Source organism: Erpetoichthys calabaricus, chromosome 6 (genome assembly GCF_900747795.2).
Source record: "Erpetoichthys calabaricus chromosome 6, fErpCal1.3, whole genome shotgun sequence".
NCBI classification, from domain to species: Eukaryota; Metazoa; Chordata; class Cladistia; order Polypteriformes; family Polypteridae; genus Erpetoichthys; species Erpetoichthys calabaricus.
In genome coordinates this window covers 78,045,868-78,067,142 of record NC_041399.2, presented here as the reverse complement: position 1 = coordinate 78,067,142, position 21,275 = coordinate 78,045,868, and the positions used below count along the sequence as shown (strand labels likewise).

The 21,275-nt window shown below is 37.7% G+C and overlaps 1 protein-coding gene across 15 annotated transcripts in view; it reads right to left on the bottom strand.

Annotated features, from left to right (window-relative positions):
• epb41l3a (erythrocyte membrane protein band 4.1-like 3a) overlaps positions 1–21,275 on the bottom strand; it is a 275,326-nt gene that overhangs the window by 78,815 nt on the left and 175,236 nt on the right. For all 15 annotated transcript variants that reach the window (XM_051929140.1, XM_051929137.1, XM_051929142.1 and 12 more), the window contains exons 6-7: positions 7,494–7,569; positions 1,451–1,669 (exon numbers count right to left, since the gene is read on the bottom strand). In XM_051929140.1, coding sequence (XP_051785100.1) covers positions 1,451–1,669; positions 7,494–7,569 — 295 coding nt within the window. The remainder of the gene's footprint in view (positions 1–1,450; positions 1,670–7,493; positions 7,570–21,275) is intronic.

Sequence of the window (21,275 nt, the reverse complement as noted above, 5' to 3'; positions counted from 1 at the left end):
GACCTGGAATTAGCAGGTATACTTGTTTCAAAGAAAACAATAAGTAATGCACTCAACTGCCATGGCCTCTATGCATGCTCACCGTGCAAGACACCATGGCTGAATTAAAACCATGTTGAAGCTCGTTTAACATTTCTTGCACAACATTTGGACAAGCCAATGAAATACTGGGAGAATATAGTCTGGTCAGATGAGACCAAAATTGAACTCTTTGGATGTTGTTGCACACACCATGTTTGGAAGAGAAATGGCACTGTACATCACCCCAAAAACTCCTGTTGTTGCCATGTGTTGCTCAATCTTACCCTTAATAATTCCTTCCTTTAATTTTCCTGTGATGCAAATTAAGCTTGCTTGCCTATTGTTGTTGGGGTCTGCCTGGTCACAGGATATTTGTCATTTTCCAGTCCTTCAGAATTTCCCCAGTGCGCAGTGACTTCCTAAAAATATTTGCGAAGAGTTTATATATGTACTCCCTAACCTCCTTAAGAACTCAAGGGTAAATATTATCTGGTCCTGGTTTGATTTCAGTCTATTTAATGTACACAGTACTTCTTACTCTACAGTTTGCAAATCCCTCAGTACCTCCTAAGCAGCCCCCTTTACCACCTGGAGGTTATCTACTTACTCACATATGAAGATCTCAGAAAAATGGAAGTATAGACCATCCGCTAACTCACTAAATGTGTTACCTATAACACTGATTATAATATTCTCATTATGGGAAGCTAATGTACTCCTCAAATGAAAATACAGCAAGATTGTTATTTTCTTCATAAATGCACATGGGCGCAAATCTGTCTGGACTTGGAGGCAACATCTCGCATGTGAGAAGCATCAATTTAATAGTACGCATGTGTGAAAGCTCTGAGCATGGCTGCTACAGTTCTGTGATGACACACTGGTCTGACAAAGCATCATGGGATGCCTGGAAAAAAAATGTTCCTCTAAGCTGGCCGCAAGGAGAATTTCCAAAAAAATAATCAGCAAACGCAGCATATTTGATACAATAAATGCTTTGGAGAATTTCACCAGTCAGCACTAGTCACTACCATAATATGTACACTTTCACTATAAAACATACATGACACACTTCAAGTATATTTAAGAACTTGTTCTTCATCATACACTGGTCCCTGCCAAGTGGATAGCTTTGGCTCTCTGGAATTAAAAACTAGAATTAGGCTCTGGAGTCTTTGTTTTTTTGGGTTTATAAAATTGCAATGCACTCAAAGGATGCAGTTAGTTAGTTAGTTAGTTAATTAATGTGATTTATTAATATATCACTTTTTAAATCTCTTTCTTAAGGACAATAGCACATAGAAGTAGAACAGTTTATTACAAATTAAACAATTTACCATGTAGAAATAACTCAAAAATGAAAAAGGAAAACCGTACTGCTTCACTCTATGTATGAAAGAAATAAAATTTGTGCAAAAGAGTCACTTACTTGTAATTTTTATGCAGCTCCATAACTTTTTCCTCTAGTTCTTTAGTGGGATTAGGAGCAAACCGGAACTCACTCACATAATCTGTACCGTACTCTTCTGTGTCATAGTCACCCAATTCAGACTGTACAGTGTAAGAACCTAACAAGGCATGTGTAGCGAAAGAGCATGGGAGACGCCCCGACACAACATCATCTCTTAGCTGCAGGCAGAGGTAATACCTGAAAGAAATAAGCATTCTTAGAAGACAGAACAAGAATTCAATTTATGACTGCAACAACTAATTGATGTCTTTTATAAAATCTGATGGCGAAAATAGTTGCCAACAAATTCTGTAGTGTTGTTTTAAGTAATTCACTTAATTGACCAAAAGCAACATTAATCACATTCTGCTCATTTTAGGTTAAAACTTTTAAAAAGATATTGCAGCAAACAAACAATAGTTTTGTCCCAGACTAATGAGGTCTATACAAAATATCAAACAATTCAATTTTCTGAATTTTGTTATTTTAATGGCACTTTAAACATGATTTTTGAGAGACTTTTCAATGTTGGGGAGGCTTTTTTTAGTTTCCCCTATCAATGCACAGCTCCTCACTACTGTAGATACAGAATCTGGCATGAAAGGAATATGTCTACAACCTTACTTGCTGCTGTACTGATATACAACTCCTTAAACAGCAAGGTGTAGCTTAAAACAAATGATCTGAATTAATGCAGTAAACTTTAAAAAAACTTTTTTAAACATACAAATAATTTCAGTAATTAATTTTAATCTTTGACCATTTGTTGCTGCCGTAGCATTAAAATAATGCCTTATGCTGGAAAGAAAATTTGAAGTTATGTAGAAATGCTGGTCTATACTCAGCCACATGTGCAAACAGGCTAAACTGGCTGAGAGTGTTGTGCAAAATGCGCCACTGTCAATTAATATCAAAAATAACGATGGGTGAATACACTGTTCATTCTTTTGTTAATAAGCTAGCTGCCTTATTGAGATATTAGACCAACTGATTAATATCCTGGTATGATGAGCCTGCTGGAAATTGAGTGGTAAATAAAAGGTATATTTGCCCTGCTAAAGAGAGACAATAAAGTCAGAAACTGCTGAGAAGTTATTTATAAGCAATCCTGAAGAAGGTACAAGCTAAGTTTGATATATATATATATATATATATATATATATATATATATATATATATATATATATATATATATATGCTGTGTATACATTAAATGCTATATTTAACTTTTAAGAACCACTAACATAGAAAGGCATGAAATTGTAATTTAGAAAAAACATATCCTATGGTCCAGCATGCTGAAATGCACGTCTTTAATTTAAATTGAATTTATATTTTGAAATATGCATTGTAAAAGAAGTGCAACAAGTATAATATAATGAATACAGATTGCAATAAACAATAAAAAATGTTCAATCAGAAATAAAATCAGTTCCATATACCACAGAAACAGTAAAAATATGTAAACATCAACCACATTCAAAAACCCTTCCTTAAACAAATCAAGGAGCTAATTAGTAACAAAAAAGGGGAAACTGCCTTATATATCCTATTATTAATTGAAACAAAAGGGGTTTAACAAAGACATCGACAAGATCCTTAGAAGACTTTTTTTTATAACTTGAATTAATTTTTGACAAATTCTAAAGAAGCTCTGCAGAGTTTCACAGAAAGAAAATAGATTTTTTTCTAGTTACAATATATCATTTTTCAATTGAGTTATAGAGGGAACATAGAGGGATTTTACCAATCAAGCAGGATTAGTCAAAGTGCTAAAAATGTAGAGGTGTTCTAGATGTACAATTTTAAGCTAAATTTCAGTGTGTGCTTTACAGATTGATGAAGAAAAAATAGTTTTAATTATTGAATTCCACTCTTTGCCTGAAACATTGATAGAGGTCTTTCCCCCCAGAGTGGTGAGGTGTGACATTAAATGATAATGTCTAGAAATGCTACCAATATTCTACTCATTACTTGCATTTTATCATGGGTTCACCCACGCCATTGGATTTACCTAATTTTTGGAGAAGATAGTGCTACTGGGGATTGTGCGCCCCCTACGGCACTTTAAAAATTGCCTGTGCAGGTATCCACCTCTGATCACGGTGAAAAATACCTTGACCTAATTCTGCTTGAAGTCCGATGGCAATGGGGTGTCTGGCGACAAGAGCAGGTACGAATTAGTGAGGAATTCCTAGTTAGAAACCTGCATATTGTCACACACGTGCGTATGGGACGCAGCTAAAGGGCTTGAGTAAGGGCAGTCAAGAATCATACCAGGATGTGTCAGAGTGCTCTGACTCTTTTTCTCCCTTGCCTGCAGACCATTCACAGGAGATTCCATCCGGCCCTCTTGACATAACTTCCGGGACCAAGCCTATGGAAGAAGACCTTGTCGGCTCCAGCCCCTGTGACGTCACGTCCGGGCTCGAACCTATGGCTGAAGACCTTCCTGAGCCCGACCCCTTTAAAAGCCTCTACCTTTTCCCTATTTCCTCAGTTCTGTTTTGGACTCGGTTTTGTGCACAGCAGTGCGACCTTTTAAAACATCAATTTGCAGCCAGGAAACCAATTATACGGGTGGCTGCCCCAAACCTTGCTATGGCTCTTTGTGGAGTTTGTGACAGTGGCGTAGTCAGCAGAATGGAATGGTCCTGGAGGAGAAGGGGACAGGACCTACAATGTACCTAAGTGGGAGCATACCGGGGCCGAGTTTTCAGGCGGGGAGGGTGTCTCACGGTTCGGAGAGACCCGGTACAAGCTCTGCTCCTGGCACGCTTCACTAGGCAACCTAGGCAGACCAGGGAGTGCGTGGAAGGGGCTCACAGAATTGGGCTGCTCCAGAGGGGGGAGGCAAAAGGGGCTTATTATGCCCTCTCAGAGGAGAGTGCCTGCCTCCCTGTGAAGCTAGAGCCCCGATTTCTACCTAGGGGTGACCCAGACTGACCCAGCCTTTTGCACTTTCAATTTAGAGAAATGCCGGCTTCTTTTAAAAGGGAACAGTGGAATGATGACTCCCTTAAGTTTGCCAAAAATGCAGTGGTCCTGGTCAATGGCCAGCGTATTCACCAGTCGATGCCACAGGGTCCTCACTTTGTGTTGGAAAACAACCTTCTGTGTCGCGTAGCAGAGCATGAGGGGCAGGAGAGACGGCTACTGCTAATCCCGCGGACGTTCTGGTGGCAGGTTTGTGAGTTAGCACACGCCCACCTCCTAGGTGGCCATTTGGGCACCGAGAAAAACCTGGAGCTGGTCAAGCTCTGCTTTTATTGGCGGGGAATCAATGAGGAGGTTCGTCACTTTTGCACTTCCTGCCAGGAGTGTCAATTGCGACAGATTCCTAGGAAGGACCATGCTCCTCTCGTTCCTATTCCCCTAATTGATGTTCCCTTTCACAGAATTGGGGTCGATTTAGTTGGACCCCTAGAGCCCTCAGCCCGAGGACATAAGTACATTTTAGTCCTCGTGGATTATACTACCAAATACCCTGAAGCTGAGTGGGACAGAATAACAAGTAGACATGCTATTGGCCAGGCTAGTGCAAATAGTTAATATTATGAGACTACTTGCTCTGTGCTCTGACCTGGTCATAAGAAATACCACCTTCCAGCAGTGGACTAAATATAAGACGTCATGGATGAAACCTTGCTTCAGATACTGGTACCTGAATGATTATGTTACAGTGAAGCATAGTGACATCAGAGATGTTTTCATCATCTGTGTTATGAGAGGTGCAGAATGCTGGACAGATCACCGTATGATTATGACCAAGACACAAATTAAAGTGTGTTCTCCTATACAGAGGGGAGGGCTCAATGGGAGACGACTAGATTGCAGTCGCCTGGCAAACACTGATATAAGAAACAAGTTCTGTCTCACCTTAGCTCAGAAACTAGGGAAAATTGAGCCTTCCTTGAGCAACATGGACCAGAAGTGGGCTTATATCAGCTCAACTTTTGGCGAGTCAGCAGCCTGAACCATCAGCTATAAAAGCAAGAACGATGACAACTCGGAGACTGTGCATGATCTGCTGAAGAACATGCATAAAGCCCACCAGGCAACTCTAAAAAAAACATTCAATCTGTACCATCAGGCAGCAAAGACAGATTTCAACACTAAGTACAGAGGGCTATTTGGACCATACAGAATGAATGGTGGACAAAAAAGGCACTGGAAGTTCAATCACTTTCTGACAGAAATGACATGCATAATTTTTATAATGCTGTCAGAGCTAATTATGTTCCAAGAAATCGCCACATCATTCCCCTCAAACAGCAGATGGCCCTATAGTCTTATAGCATTCTGATGAGGTTTTAATTAATACCCTACTTAATCAATACTCTAATGAAGACTTCACCATTTTGGATGAGCTGCCTGAATTTTCTCCCAATTACAATCTCAACTAATCTCCAACATTCTTGGTGGTTCTGTCAGTTTTCAGTTCCCTTAAAAACAGTAAGTTTCCTGGTGTTAACAAAATACCTGCAGAGCTGTTAAATCAGGTAGGATACCTCTGTACAAGGACTCTACACTAATACAGTTAGGTCCATAAATCTTCGGACAGAGACAACTTTGTTCTAATTTTGGTTCTGTACATTACCACAATGAATTTTAAATGAAACAATTCAGATGCAGTTGAAGTGCAGACTTTCAGCTTTAATTCAGTGGGGTGAACAAAACAATTGCATAAAAATGTGAGGCAACTAAAGCATTTTTAACACAATCCCCTCATTTCAGGGGCTCAAAAGTAATTGGACAAATTAAATAACTGGAAATAAAATGTTCATTTCTAATACTTGGTTGAAAACCCTTTGCTGGCAATGACAGCCTGAAGTCTTGAACTAATGGAGATCACCAGATGCTGGGTTTCCTCCTTTTTAATGCTCTGCCAGGCCTTTACTGAAGCAGCTTTCAGTTGCTGTTTGTTTGTGGGCCTTTCTGTCCAAAGTTTAGTCTTCAACAAGTGAAATGCATGCTCAATTGGGTTAAGATCAGGTGACTGACTTGGCCATTCAAGAATTTTCCACTTCTTTGCTTTAATAAACTCCTGGGTTGCTTTGGCTGTATGTTTTGGGTCATTGTCCATCTGTATCATGAAACCCCACCCAATCAATTTGACTGCATTTAGCTGGATTTGAGCAGACAGTATGTCTCTGAACACCTCAGAATTCATCTGGCTGCTTCTGTCCTGTGTCACATCATCAATAAACACTAGTGTCCCAGTGCCACTGGCAGCCATGCACACTGCCTCCACCGTGTTTTACAGATGATGTGGTATGCTTTGGATAATGAGCTGTTCCACGCCTTCTCCATACTTTTTTCTTGCCATCATTCTGGTAGAGGTTGATCTTGGTTTCATCTGTCCAAAGAATGTTTTTCCAGAACTGTGCTGGCTTTTTTTAGATGTTCTTTAGCAAAGTCCAATCTAGCCTTTCTATTCTTGAGACTTATGAGTGGCTTGCACCTTGCAGTGCATCCTCTGTATTTACTTTCATGCAGTTTTCTCTTTATGGTAGACTTGGATATCGATACGCCTACCCCTGGAGAGTGTTGTTCACTTGGTTGGCTGTTGTGAAGGGGTTTCTCTTCACCATGGAAATGATTCTGTGATCATCCACCACTGTTGTCTTCCGTGGACGTCCAGGTCTTTTTGCGTTGCTGAGTTCACCAGTGCTTGCTTTCTTTCTCAGGATGTACCAAACTGTAGATTTTGCCACTTGTAATATTGTAGCAATTTCTCGGATGGGTTTTTTCTGTTTACGCAGCTTAAGGATGGCTTCTTTCACCTGCATGGAGAGCTCCTTTGACCGCATGTTGTCTGTTCACAACATTATGGGTCTGGGTCATTATGCAAGGGCCAGCAGATTAATTTAAAATAAAAGTAAGAAACTTAAACAACTATATTTGATATGTTATATAGACAAAAGACTTTAAACAAAGTATTTTCCTGAACATCCATTTTTACAGCAGCAAAATCATCTTATGATAAACTTTAATAACCCACCCCATTCCTGCTTATTACCTTGTGATATCTTCTATAAGCTGGGATGGATCTGGAGGGTAAAACTTTACATTAAATGCAAACTGCCATGCACCACCTGCCAAAACATAAGGTGACGTTTGTTCTTATGTCTCCGCTATTAAAAGGAAATAACATCAACATTTTTATATATGATAACAGGAAATCTCAAATATACAGATCATTAAAGGAATTCTTTAAGGGATACTTAAGACACAGTACATCAACTTTTACAGCAAGCAGTAAAATTTTAATTATTGTCAACAACTGGGTAAAGGAGAGAAAGAAGTCATAGATTCTCCAAAGTTATCTTTAAAAAAATGAATCAAACAAGGATATCCATCAATCCATATTCTAACTCACTTGCCCAGGTCAGGGTCACAGGGACCTGGAATATCTCTTTGTAATACTGGATGAAAATTAAGAACCATCACTGTAAGAAGCACCAGTTCAACAAAGGGCACTTACACACCCACCCTCACTCATGCCAGCTTTACTGAGCTCAAATAATAGCAGATTATTAGGAAATCATATACACAGTTCTTCATATACCCTCAACACATGTGGAGCTTATATACTAGATTATGAACATAAAAAAATGATATACAGTAAACCGCTTGAAAACAAGAAAAGTAGCTAAAGTAACAGTTTATTGGCATAGCTACAAAGTTTGACAAAAGTCTAAATTTTGTGAATTTGGCAAGATGAACAAACATGCTAATGTGAAATAAATCTGTCAAATTTTAAGGAAATGGACCACATGCAATAAAAACCTATTTAAAAATGTTTTTTTAAACATCCAAACAATATTGTATTTGAAGTAATGTATTTTCATCCATCTCGGTAACTGTTTAACTTAAATTACACAGCTGGAACACTTCAGGACTGCTGCTGAAACTCCAATAAAAAATATCCTAATGCCCCACATGTTCAAAACAGTATAGTGTTGAAAGACTCTGAACTCACTAATCCTGTTCAGGATCATGTCCATTTGAGAACTTCTTAAAAAGAGCATTTCTTTTCTTTCCAATGGAAAGCAAATTTCTCTGGTTTCAACCAGTGAAGAGTCTGACTCCCTAGCATCTTGCTGACAGCAGCTTTTGAAAAGCAGCTTTAATCTTCTCATAAATGCAAATCTTCCCTACAAGCACAAACTGATTCAATCAAAATTAAAGTAGATAACACATTTAATGCCATGGGTTCTTTCTGCTTATTGGGTACTGGAGTAGTGACTAAGAACTTTTAAATAAAAAGGCCATAGGCTTAATTACTTGTTATATCTGGCTACACAGTTCATTGCTATCCTGTATTCCCTTAATTCATAAGTATAAGGTATACTGTATTTTTTACTCCATATTTAACTGATAAAAACTTTTTATCTGCATTTAAAAACCAAACAGTTTTCATCTTCAACACACTTTGCTTTTGCATGATGGAAATTTAATTAAACATTTATTATGAAAACAATATGCTAACCATACATGGAAATAAAGCATACTGATATGTAGCGTTCAGGTTTTATTTTTTGTAAGCAAACTGTAATATATTCAAAAATACATTTTAAAACATGAAACAATCTCAAATATGGCTTTACTGCCCTACTGCCATCCATCCATCCATCCATTGTCTCCCGCTTATCCGAGGTCGGGTCGCGGGGGCAGCAGCTTGAGCAGAGATGCCCAGACTTCCCTCTCCCCGGCCACTTCTTCTAGCTCTTCCGGGAGAATCCCAAGGCGTTCCCAGGCCAGTCGAGAGACATAGTCCCTCCAGCGTGTCCTGGGTCTTCCCCGGGGCCTCCTCCCGGTTGGACGTGCCCGGAACACCTCACCAGGGAGGCGTCCAGGAGGCATCCTGATCAGATGCCCAAGCCACCTCATCTGACTCCTCTCGATGCGGAGGAGCAGCGGCTCTACTCTGAGCCCCTCCCGGATGACTGAGCTATGCCCTACTGCAAACATAACATTTCTATCTAATATAAATTAAAAGCTCAACAACAATGTATAACCCTTGGTGATCAGATACTTTTGGAAATAATCTGAATTTCTCTTTTTGGTGGATCATAATTGTCACCTATGTGTAAAGTCAGCACAGTTTATGACCCAGACAGAGTCAGATGTAAAACCTTATGAGCATCTATTGATTACTCCACCCTTTTCAGAAGCAATTTCAGTGGTTAACAAATACTAAAACTGTCACTCACCTTTGGAAAATATCAAAAGATTATTCAATGGCCAAAAAACAAATAAACAGCAATGAATGATTCAAGTTACGTCAGGACAAACAATGTGTTTTGAGCAAATTCTACTAACACACCCTATCGTGTAGGTCAGTGGTCTCAAACTCCAGTCATGGAGGGATGCAGTGGCTAAAGGTTTTCACTCTAACCCTTTTCTTAATTGGTGACCAGTTTTTGCTGCAGCCCTCCAGGACCAGATTTTGAGACCAGTGGTGTAGGTTATACCTCCCTTAAAACCAAAACAATATTAATATAAAGCAGGAGAAAGTGTTTGGATTCTCTATAAGTCATGCTAAATAAACTCTTTGATCCTCTAAGGCAAGTTTAAAAAAAATCCATTCAATTTTGTATAGACTGTGGTACAAGACTAAAAAGTTGATAGACACCTTGAGCCAAAACATTTCCTTTGATTTACAAATTCATTATGAATTACATCCAGTAAATGAAATCCAATGCCACTATGTCTTGTTTTGGATACAAATGACAAACAACTATTATCTGAATCACACAATTCTTTGAATATGATTATGGCACTGCACTGCTGGTGTTTTATATACCAGTGGTTCTCAACCTTTATTACTCCAAGGTCCCAAAGTGTAGTATACAGGCCACAATATTTATCCTCTTGTATGTTTGCTGCTACTTGACAAAGGGGCTTGCTTGTCAGTTTGCATTTATTAACAAAAGTACTGGATCTTTGCAGCTAGTGCTATTACATTGTGTTTTTTAAACCATAATTAAAAAGTAATATTAAAAGTTATTTTTACCAGTGCCTGAATTTCTTAATCATAACATAAAACAAGTAGGCATTTTAAAGAGATAAATAATAACCACTAATTGCAAAAATACTGATTTTGTCACTGCAGATATTTTTGATAAAAAAAAAAAAGCATCTCGCTAATCTCTTGGCTTAAATATTACTTTTTAAATTAACAATACAATGGTTCCATATTATTGAAAATTAAAAGAATAACAGTTATTTTTAAAACATAGAATTAGTCACTGCAGAAATTTTTTATAACTTAATTACAGAAATTAATTACTTTGATATCCCCTGGGTTCACCATTGTAGCACTTCCATCAGGTACAGCTACATTTAACATGGGTGGAAAGGCAAATGTGTTTTCTATTCACATGCAACAATCAAGTCAGCATCAAAAACAAAAGCACTGTTTAGGTTGGTGGCAGAAGGGTGGCCAGCCCTGATACCTGTGAAGTTTTAAAAAGTGAGTGCAGTGCCATTAGAGGGGCTTGTGTGAAGTTGACCTACCATTTCATTCTTGAGACTGTCAAATATTTGCCATCATGCTAGCACACTGAAGTTCTTTATGGTAGTGAGACATGTCACCTTATTTTCACTTTTTCTTGTTGGGTCATTACAAGCAGCCCATTTCCATTCTAACTATCGGTAAGTAGCTGTGATGTGCTGAGCTGTGTAGATAAAACACATTACATTTTTTCAAAGTCAAGAGTATCAGCATCTTGTAGTTTGTTGTGCGGATTGTGTCTGTGTGTATTAGATACACTAATTCACACAAACAGATGAAATCAAATGATTAGGTAGTCTCAAAGTGTATCTATAAATGTACTTAATACTCAGTCTTACACTTGACTGAACAGCTAGTGAATATGTGAAATTTGAATGGCCACAAGGTGGCAGCTGCATACCAACAATGGCTGCAGTAAACAACTATAAGTAATGTACTTTACATGCAGGCCTTTTATGCTTTAATATTTACTTTCTGTTTTATTTATTTAATAATGCTAAATCTTTAATGCTTAAAAGCAATGCACAGTCCTACTCTGTACCATGTTAGCATACCCACATTCAGCAAATATTGTTCTTTCCTTGAAGAAATTAGTTAGTCTAGTCAAAATGCAAGCAAACTACTGAGAAACTGCATCCTTCAAATCATTGTGGAAATTTTCAAATTGGGTTCAGTTAGACCTTTCACTGACACTCTCTAAAGACTGACATTTTTCTTTATTTAACTGCCACATTTTACTTAGACAATTAACCTTTTCTTTATTTATGTAGTTACAAATAAACCACACAATAAAGGATACAATTATTTTCCATCTGCAGCTTACTTTCAGAAGACAGCAGATATCCTTACAAAATTGATTTTTCCTCACCCAGCTACTATTCTATCTAATCTTAGTGGCACTATGGACAGAATTCCCTTGGCAGAATTAGTCCCCCACTATGCTTTTATAGTAGCCAGGTATCTTTGATTGGCTACCTTATATAACATAGATATCAGAAATATTACTTGCACTTGCAAGCAAGCAAAATCCAGTAAAAAGATAATAAAGTACAAGAACAAACTAAGTTCAACACCTAGGAAAACAAAAGAACAATACAACAAAAATGACTTTATACAATTAAACGTACAATATGCATTATTCAGAAGACCTCAATTAGTCTTGGGTGTTGTAGGGGTGAGGGGCAGAGCACAGGCTTATAGTGGATGGTTGTAAGCTCATTGTATCAGATATTGTATAACCAGAGAATTCAAAGAAACCAGCCTTCACCTTTCATGCAAATCATCATAAGTCTCAAAGATCTGAGAAAGAGTGGGGTCTCAGCCAGCTGCCAAGACTGACCATGTCTCAAGACAGGCAGTCGGGCAATAAATACAAAGTGAATGTAATGCAGCTTGTGTCTAGAGTCAGACGAAGAGAAAATGACTTGTCTTTTTGCACTATGTGAACCTTTGCTACATTTTGGAGCACCTGGAGTGAATCTCACTTGATGTATCCAGATGTTTCAATGGTTGCTGGAGTGCAAGTCTCAGAAATCCAAAAAGCACTGGTTTCCACTAACGCTGATTATTTAGAATGTATTGTGTCCAAAACAAGCCCATAATCTAATGATATTCATGGACAAGTTAGGAAAGGTGAAGCCTTTTATAGAGTGCCCCACTGTAAGATAAAAAAGGATTACCTTATATATAACTTTAATATAACAGACTTAATTACACAATTGCATGTTTAGGTGATTGTACATAATGCGCAAGCGGCAGCTAAGTACAACATACACTTTTTATTCAATATTATATGCAAACTACAAAACAAAACAAGACAGAAACCAACAAAGGTGCTGGACATGAATCTTTTAAAAAGCAGAACTCTTTGACCTAAATGCAAAATATTAGCATCTGCTGTATCACATTGTGTGGTTTTTGTTTGCATCAAATAAGATTCAATATACACTTTTTTGATTGGTCGATGTCTTGCTATTCTCCTGTATAATATTATGGAGACCAAGATACTAATTTGTAACGACCAACTACATCACAAAAGTTTGCAAGCTTTTTGATGGTGTCATTCTCCTTTCTCTTAGTGGCATTCTAGATATACTGTATAATCTGCTCTTCCAACTGTTGTTACTAAACTTATATCAAGAATATCAGTGCCTATAAAATTATTTACTACCCCTTGTTTTATTAACACTAGAATTACCAGAGCCTACAAAAAAACTTGTAGATCCGGCCCACCTTAAACCCGTTAGCACCTCTCCCTCAACATCTTTTGTCCTGTAAATGTGCTGATTAAGACAAGCAGCCTGCTATTCCATCCTCCACCGCCACAGAACGTGCACAAACTTCTCCCAGCTCATGCTTTGATTGATTATCTGGGAGTGAAGTGCTGGAGTTTTAGAGTGGAAATAATAGATTGTTATTTGGAACACATGCATTTCATGTGTGTTCCGTTTCTACAATAATCTGTGTAAACACATTGTTAAAACAGAAATGTTTGTCCTATTTTAGTAGTAAATGACAAAATGTTGGCATAAACTATATAATGTGTGAAGCCTGAAGTCCAAAGATCAAATACACACCTTCACAAAAGGTTCAAGGATGATACAACAGCTTATGTGGCGTAACGGTAAGGTTTGCTGACTTGTAATCAAGAGTCCCAGGTTCGATCCTGCCTGCCTCCTGTATTTGCCGTTTTCAGTAGTGAGCTGCTCTTATTGTTAATACTAGCGACTGGGAGCCTGATCGAATCAGGCTACAAATTCTACCCGGGGTGCAAGGGTCCAGATTGATGGTATATTTGGCCATGTATTCTGTAACAATATGGACCATGGCCTGGAGGCAGGGATATTTGTGCGCCCATGGATGTACAGGGTAATGCACTGTTGTATTCTTTTCTTTTTTCTTTTTTAAATTTTATTTATTAGTTTTATTGTAATCATTCCATACAAATAGATCAATTTATAACGAAAAAAAAATTGAAGACAAATCAAACCCCACCCCTGAGAAGGAGAGCTTAGCCAAAGGAGAATTGCTTAGGGCTTTTTAATAAGGCAACAATAAACAAAAGAAAGGAAGAAATACAGTATATATAGGTAAATAAAAAATGGAGGAGGGAATTAAATGCGGTAATAGTTATTTCTCTTATTCTAAAATAATATTGATTAGATCCTGCCAGGTTTTAAAAAAATTCTATACAGATCCTCAAAATGAGAATTTGATTTTTTCCAATTTCAAATAATATAAAACATCGGTTTCCCACTGACTTATCAGAGGAGAGTTAGGATTCTTCCAATTTAACAGAAGAAGTCTGCGTGCGAAAAGTGTAGTGAATGCAATCACCGTTTGCTTGTCCTCCATTTCAAGTCCATCTGGAAGAACACCGAACACAGCTGTTAATGGGTTAGGAGGGATTGTGACCCCAAGGCTGTCTGAAAGGCACTTAAAAATTTTGGTCCAAAATGATGTTAGTTTGGTGCAGGCCCAAAACATGTGACCCAGTGAGGCAGGAGCTTGGTTGTAGCGTTCGCAGGTTGGATCTTGCTCTGGAAACATTTTGGACAGTTTTAAGCGAGACAGATGAGCTCGATATATAATTTTTAGTTGAATAATTCTATGCTTTGCGCATATGGAGCTCGAGTGAATTCTCTGCTTTGTTACCTTCCACTCCTTTTCTGATATATTGATTAAGAGATCTTCTTCCCAATGTCCTCTTGGGTCTTTGAAAGGTAGGGACTCTAGTAAGATTTTATATAATGCGGAAATGGTGTTTAATTCCTCGAAATTAAGCAGTATTTTTTCCAGCATGGTGGAGGGTATGAGGTGAGGAAAATCGGGCAGTTTCTGTTTAACAAAATTTCTAATTTGAAGATAGTGAAAGAAATGTGTAGCTGGGAGGTTGAATTTGGAACGTAATTGTTCAAAAGATGCAAATATGTTGTCTATATAAAGATCTCTGAGCATTTTAATCCCAAAACTTTTCCAGGTATTAAAAACTGGATATGTTTGCGAGGGTTGAAAGAGGTGGTTCTCTTGCAGAGGTGCCACGGATAAAAGATTTTCCATCTTAAAATGCTTTCTAAGTTGGTTCCATATTCTGAGTGAGTAAAGCACAATTGGGTTATTAGTATATTTGCGATAACTTGCATTTATTGGAGCGCAGAGCAGGAAGTATAAAGAAGTACTACAGGATTTTACTTCTATTGCGAACCAAGCCTGTGTATGTTCATTTTTTTGTGTCTAGGTTTTTATGGCTTGTATGTTTGCTGCCCAGTAATAAAACTGAAAATTAGGTAAAGCCATGCCACCTTCTGCCTGAGGTCTTTGTAGGGTCACTCTTCGGATACGTGGGTGTTTTGAGTTCCAAATGAATTAAGTTATTGTTGAATCTAATTGCTTAAAAAAATGATTTATTTATATATACTGGAATGTTGTGAAATAAAAAAAGAAGTTTAGGAAGGATATTCATCTTAACAATGTTAATTCTTCCGGCTAGAGTGAGATGAAGGGTTGACCATCTATGCAAGTCTTGCTTAATTTTTTCCATACAGACGGCCAAATTTTGTTGATAAAGAGCTTTATGTTTACTTGTGATATTTACCCCTAGGTATTTAAACTGATCTGCTATGGTAAAAGGTAGGGTGTCCAATCTAATATTATATGCTTGTGAATTCACTGGAAAGAGTATACTTTTATTCAGATTAATTCTAAGACCACATATTTCTGATATTTTCCAAGAAGTGCTTGGAGTTTGGGTCTAAATATGTCAACAGGTTCTTAAACCTGTCAGGGTATGTAAGGGTTAATTCGAACTCGACCTTTATGGCAGCAACTGTATTCTCCACCTTGCTTGTTCTCACAGGTGAAGTTGAATGAGTTGCAATGTTTGCACAGGTTGTCAAATGCGGCAGAGTGGCGCTCCGGAACTTTGTCCTCAATAATATCTGTGTGATTGCACATGGCAATGCCATGCCGCTGAGCATTTTCACGCCGCAAGGCACGGGCTACTCAATGTCTTTCAACCCATGCTGCATTTGCAGCTACTCGAGCTTCTTCAGTTGCTTGTGCACGGCTGGCACGATTTCTTTCAGCGTTAGTAGCATTCTGTAGCGCACGTTCTTCATCTGTTCTTTGTGTCCGATTTGCACGATTTCTTTCAGCGTTAGTAGCATGTGTTACCGCACGCTGCTCATCCGTTTGCTGTGCACGTTGTGTACGTCTGGTCACATTAGCAAGTTTACGTTCCTCGTCAGTCATGTGACTTTGTTTCCTATGCATCCTTTCTGCGGCCGCTGCTGTTGTGGCTGCGTTGCGACTGTCACTCATTTTAGATCTGAGATCAGCTAAAATTTAAACAATGACCATTTTTAATATCCAGCCGTCATTACTCATGCTTCTAACTTGTATTGAGTCGTGGTATTGACGATAACACCATACATAAGGGGTATTGACGTGAACACCATACATTCGGGTACTATCAAATTATATATAAGGATTATACAGTACACACATACATTAGGTTTGCATCTGTAACAGACGGTGTACATTTATAGGACTTGTGAAAGTTACCATTTTTTTTTCACTTTTATTCTGTCAGTCACGACCACGATACATACTTACTGCCCTAGGGATCTGACACTGTTAGTTTTTATTTGAAACTGGGAGTAACTGTAGATGTGAGTGGTGTTTTAAGGTAATGGAACTGGACATTCTCTGATCTGGAGAGATAAAAGCTGACACACAAACGCTGGTGAATCTGCCTTCTTCGTATCTCACCATCACTTGATTGTTTTTTATTCAGTTTTATTGAGAGTTCCTGGGCAGAGAGAAGTGTGCGCATTGCAACAGGTACACACGTCGTAAATGTAGGAAGGACGGGTCCTTGCGTGTGTTTGAACTGTTAACATTTGAATGTGATGATTGCATATAGCGCTGAACTGACCTCTCTGTACTATTGTTGCCTCTGCATGTCCTGGAGTATAAATGAAACAGCAACATGTGGGGACTTGCAAGACTGGGGAAAAAAAAACACGCGGTGTTATGCGAATGAATATGAATAATATGAATAATGTTGCATCCATGCCACAATGTTTTCCGAAATGTACTATACAGGTCATAAAATGAATAATTCCAAATATCAAATATACCTATGTCTCTGTTTTTTTTTTTGACATCATAGACCATAAGGTGCATACTAATTCAGCGTGAGCAGGAACATTCAATAAAACTGAATAAAAAAAAAAATCAAGTGACGGTGAGATACGAAGAAGGCAGATTCATCAGCGTTTGTGTGTCAGCTTTTATCCCTCCAGATCAGAGAATGTCCATTTCCATTGCCTCAAAACACCACTCACATCTACAGTTACTCACAGTTTCAAATAAAAACTAACAGCGTCAGATCCCTAGGGCGGTAGAATGTATCACAATTGTGATTGAGAGAATAAAAGTGAAAAAAAAAAAACGGTAACTTTCACAAGTCCTATAAATGTATACCGTCTGTTATAGACGCAAACCAAATGTATGTGTGTACTGTATAATATTAACAATAAGAGCAGCTCACTACTGAAAACGGCAAATACAGGAGGCAGACGGGATCCAACCTGGGGACTCTTGATTACAAGTCAGCAAATCTTACCGCTACACCACGGAAGCTGTTGTATCGTCCTTGAACCTTTTGTGAAAGTGTTTATTTGATCTCTGAACTTCAGACTTCACACATTATATAGTTTATGCCAACATTTTGTCATTTACTACTAAAATATGACAAACATTTCTGTTTTAACAATGTGTTTACACAGATTATTATAGAAACGGAACACACATGAAAAGCATGTTTTCCAAATAGCGATCTATTATTTCCACTCTAAAACTCTAGCACTTCACTCCCAGATAATCAATCAAGGCATCAGCTGGGAGACATTTGTGCACGGTCTACGGTGGTGGGGGATGGAGTAGCAGGCTGCTTGCTGCTTGTCTTAATTGGCACATTTACAGGACAAAAGACACTGAGGGAGAGGTGCGAACAGATTTAAGGTGAGCCAGATCTACGAGTTTTTTCGTAGTCTCTGGTAATTCTAGTGTTAAACACTTTAACAACATTGAATCACAGTAGATTTAATTATGTTTTTTGACCCAAATCATCAGGAAAAAATTAATGCTGTACTTGTAAGAGAGAAAACAAATCTATATAAACTGGTCTAAATTTATTACAATTATTATACCCAAAACAATTGATTTCTTACATATTCACCCCAGTATTTAGTATAGGCACCTGGGGTCTGTGTGCACAGGTCTCTATCAGCTTTGCACATCCATTTACTGCAATGCTTCCCAATTGTTTTTGTGAAACTGCTCAAGCTCTGTCAAACTGCATAGGAACCAGGAGTGAATAGCTATTTTCACATCCATGTACAAATTTTCACTTAGAAAAATGTCTGGGCTCTGATCTGGCCACCCTTGGACATTAGCATTGTTGGTTTCAAGCTATTCCTGTGTAGCCTTTATTTTGTACTTGGGGTTATTTCTTGAAGGAAAATACATCTTCCAAACTGCAATTATCTGGCAGACTGCAACCGGTTTTCCTCCAGGATTTCCCTGTATTTAGATGCATTAATTTTACCCCCTACTTTTACAATCTTTCCTGGGCATGCCACAGAGAAGCATCCCTGCAGCTGCATACTCCACCACCATGCCTGAAGATGGGTACGGTGTGTTTTTGATAGTGTGCATTCTTATGTATATGACAAACATAGTGTTTAGTATGATGACCAAAAAGCTTAAGCTTGGTTTCATCAGACCATAACACTTTCTTCCACTTGATGTCAGAGTTCCTTATATGCCTTTAAGCAAGTCTACCTGAGATACCATATGATATTGTTTCTAAACGTGGCTTCCTCTTAGACAATCTCCAATAAAGCACAAAAACAATAGCTATATGCATAGTCTCTCCCACTTCAGTCATGGACGCATGTAACTTTTTCAGTTTTCAGTACATTTTTTTTCATGCTAACTTTTAAAGGTCTTTTTTAATGATCAGAGGCATTAATTCCTAATTAAACTCACTCTGATTCAATGTTGTAACACAAATAATAAAACATGAAAAAGTACAAAGGGATTTTCATAGACACTGAAAAAATCTTTGAAATGTTACCGAGAATGAGAATACTATCTACTGATTAGTGCCTGTCCACAAGTTTATCTCAAAAGTCTTCTGCATGGAACTTGTTCTCAACAGCATCTCTCTCTCTCTCTCTCTCTCTCTCTCTCTCTCTCTCTCTCTCTCTCTATATATATATATATATATATATATATATTACACACACACACAGTAAAACCTTGATTATCCATCAGGGGTCAGGACCAAGGCCGTGACGAATAAGAGAAAAGACGGTTAAAACAACACTTACTTTAAAAATGATATACAGTAGATTACTTTAGCAATTAGTCATATTTATTTACAAAAAAAATACATTAACAAAATATAACATAGTATTAACAAAATCAATTAAACTCATATATTGTAACAACCAGCATAATAAGCAAATACAACTTTGAGGTACTGGAGTTTTCTACGTTTTACTTGGGAGTCTTTGTTCTGCAACAAACAAGTACCCTGTCTTACAATTCGTTCTCTGACTTACGGAGCATACCTCCAAAACAATGAAAAAAAAGCTTTCCCTACCAATCAGTTTATCTCCTGCTATTTACGTTCTTTTTTTTCCATATTGCAAACACTCCTGCTTATTGTCTTCTGACTCCCGCTGCACCTTCCTTTTTCTTCTAACTTCTGTCAGTCATCTCCTAAAAGACGTGTCCACCCCTTACAGAACAGAGACTTTTCACCCAGTCCCACCACTTACAGTATTCATTCCTCCTGTTCTGCTCCCACACAGCCCATCGCCAGCTGCCTGCATGTTACAATATATTAACAAAACATACTATAACGGAAATTTTAAAAAGAAAAGAACAGAAACTGAAGAACATTAACATTAATACAGAATAACATTACCGTCAGTGGTTACCATTTTCTAAACGTTTTTCAATTTTGTCGACATCACGCTTTATACCGTTTTATCTTCTTTCTCTGTAAACTGAAGCACTACTTGAAGCACTTTAGCCATTTCGTAAATGTTTAATAATTTCAAGTTTTTGGGACAATTCCAACACCACACGCATAGATTTATCAGTCATAGCAATGCATAGTAGATTAATTATAAAAAAAGAGAAAAGCCACGAAACACTATTAAAACTGAAGGTACGTAACTTGATACTGTGATTTCAAAATGCGACACCACACGCTGTGCTGGGGAAGAAAACTACGTGCTAGTACAAGGGAGAGCTGTTCCAATATGCGTAGCTTACAGCATACTGCACAGCAGTAGTAGTAGTACAGTAACAGGTAGGCATATACAGTATATATCTATCTCTATATATACCAATATCTATAAAAAATGACTGACTGACTGACTGACTCACTCACTGATCAACAAGAAAAAACTATTTTCTGTTTAGTGAAAAGCTGAAATTTGGCAGCATGGTACATCTAGGGCAGGGGTGCCCACACTTTTTCGGCTGGCGAGCTACTTTTAAAATGACTAGGTCGAAATGATCTACCTACATTAAAAAAAATATATATATATATATATATATATACATACTAGCAAAATTACCCGCGCTTCGCAGCGGAGAAGTAGTGTGTTAAAGAGGGTATGTAAACATATATATATATATACATAAACATATATACATATATATACATATCTACATATACATATACACATCCACATATATATACATATATATACACGCATATCAACATATATATACACATCCACATATATATACATATATATATATATATATATATATATATATACACACATATCAACATATATATACAGTGGTGTGAAAAACTATTAGCCCCCTTCCTGATTTCTTATTCTTTTGCATGTTTGTCACACAAAATGTTTCTGATCATCAAACACATTTAACCATTAGTCAAATATAACACAAGTAAACACAAAATGCAGTTTGTAAATGGTGGTTTTTATTATTTAGGGAGAAAAAAAAATCCAATCCTACATGGCCCTGTGTGAAAAAGTAATTGCCCCCTGAACCTAATAACTGGTTGGGCCACCCTTAGCAGCAATAACTGCAATCAAGCATTTGCGATAACTTGCAATGAGTCTTTTACAGCGCTCTGGAGGAATTTTGGCCCACTCATCTTTGCAAAATTGTTGTAATTCAGCTTTATTTGAGGGTTTTCTAGCATGAACCACCTTTTTAAGG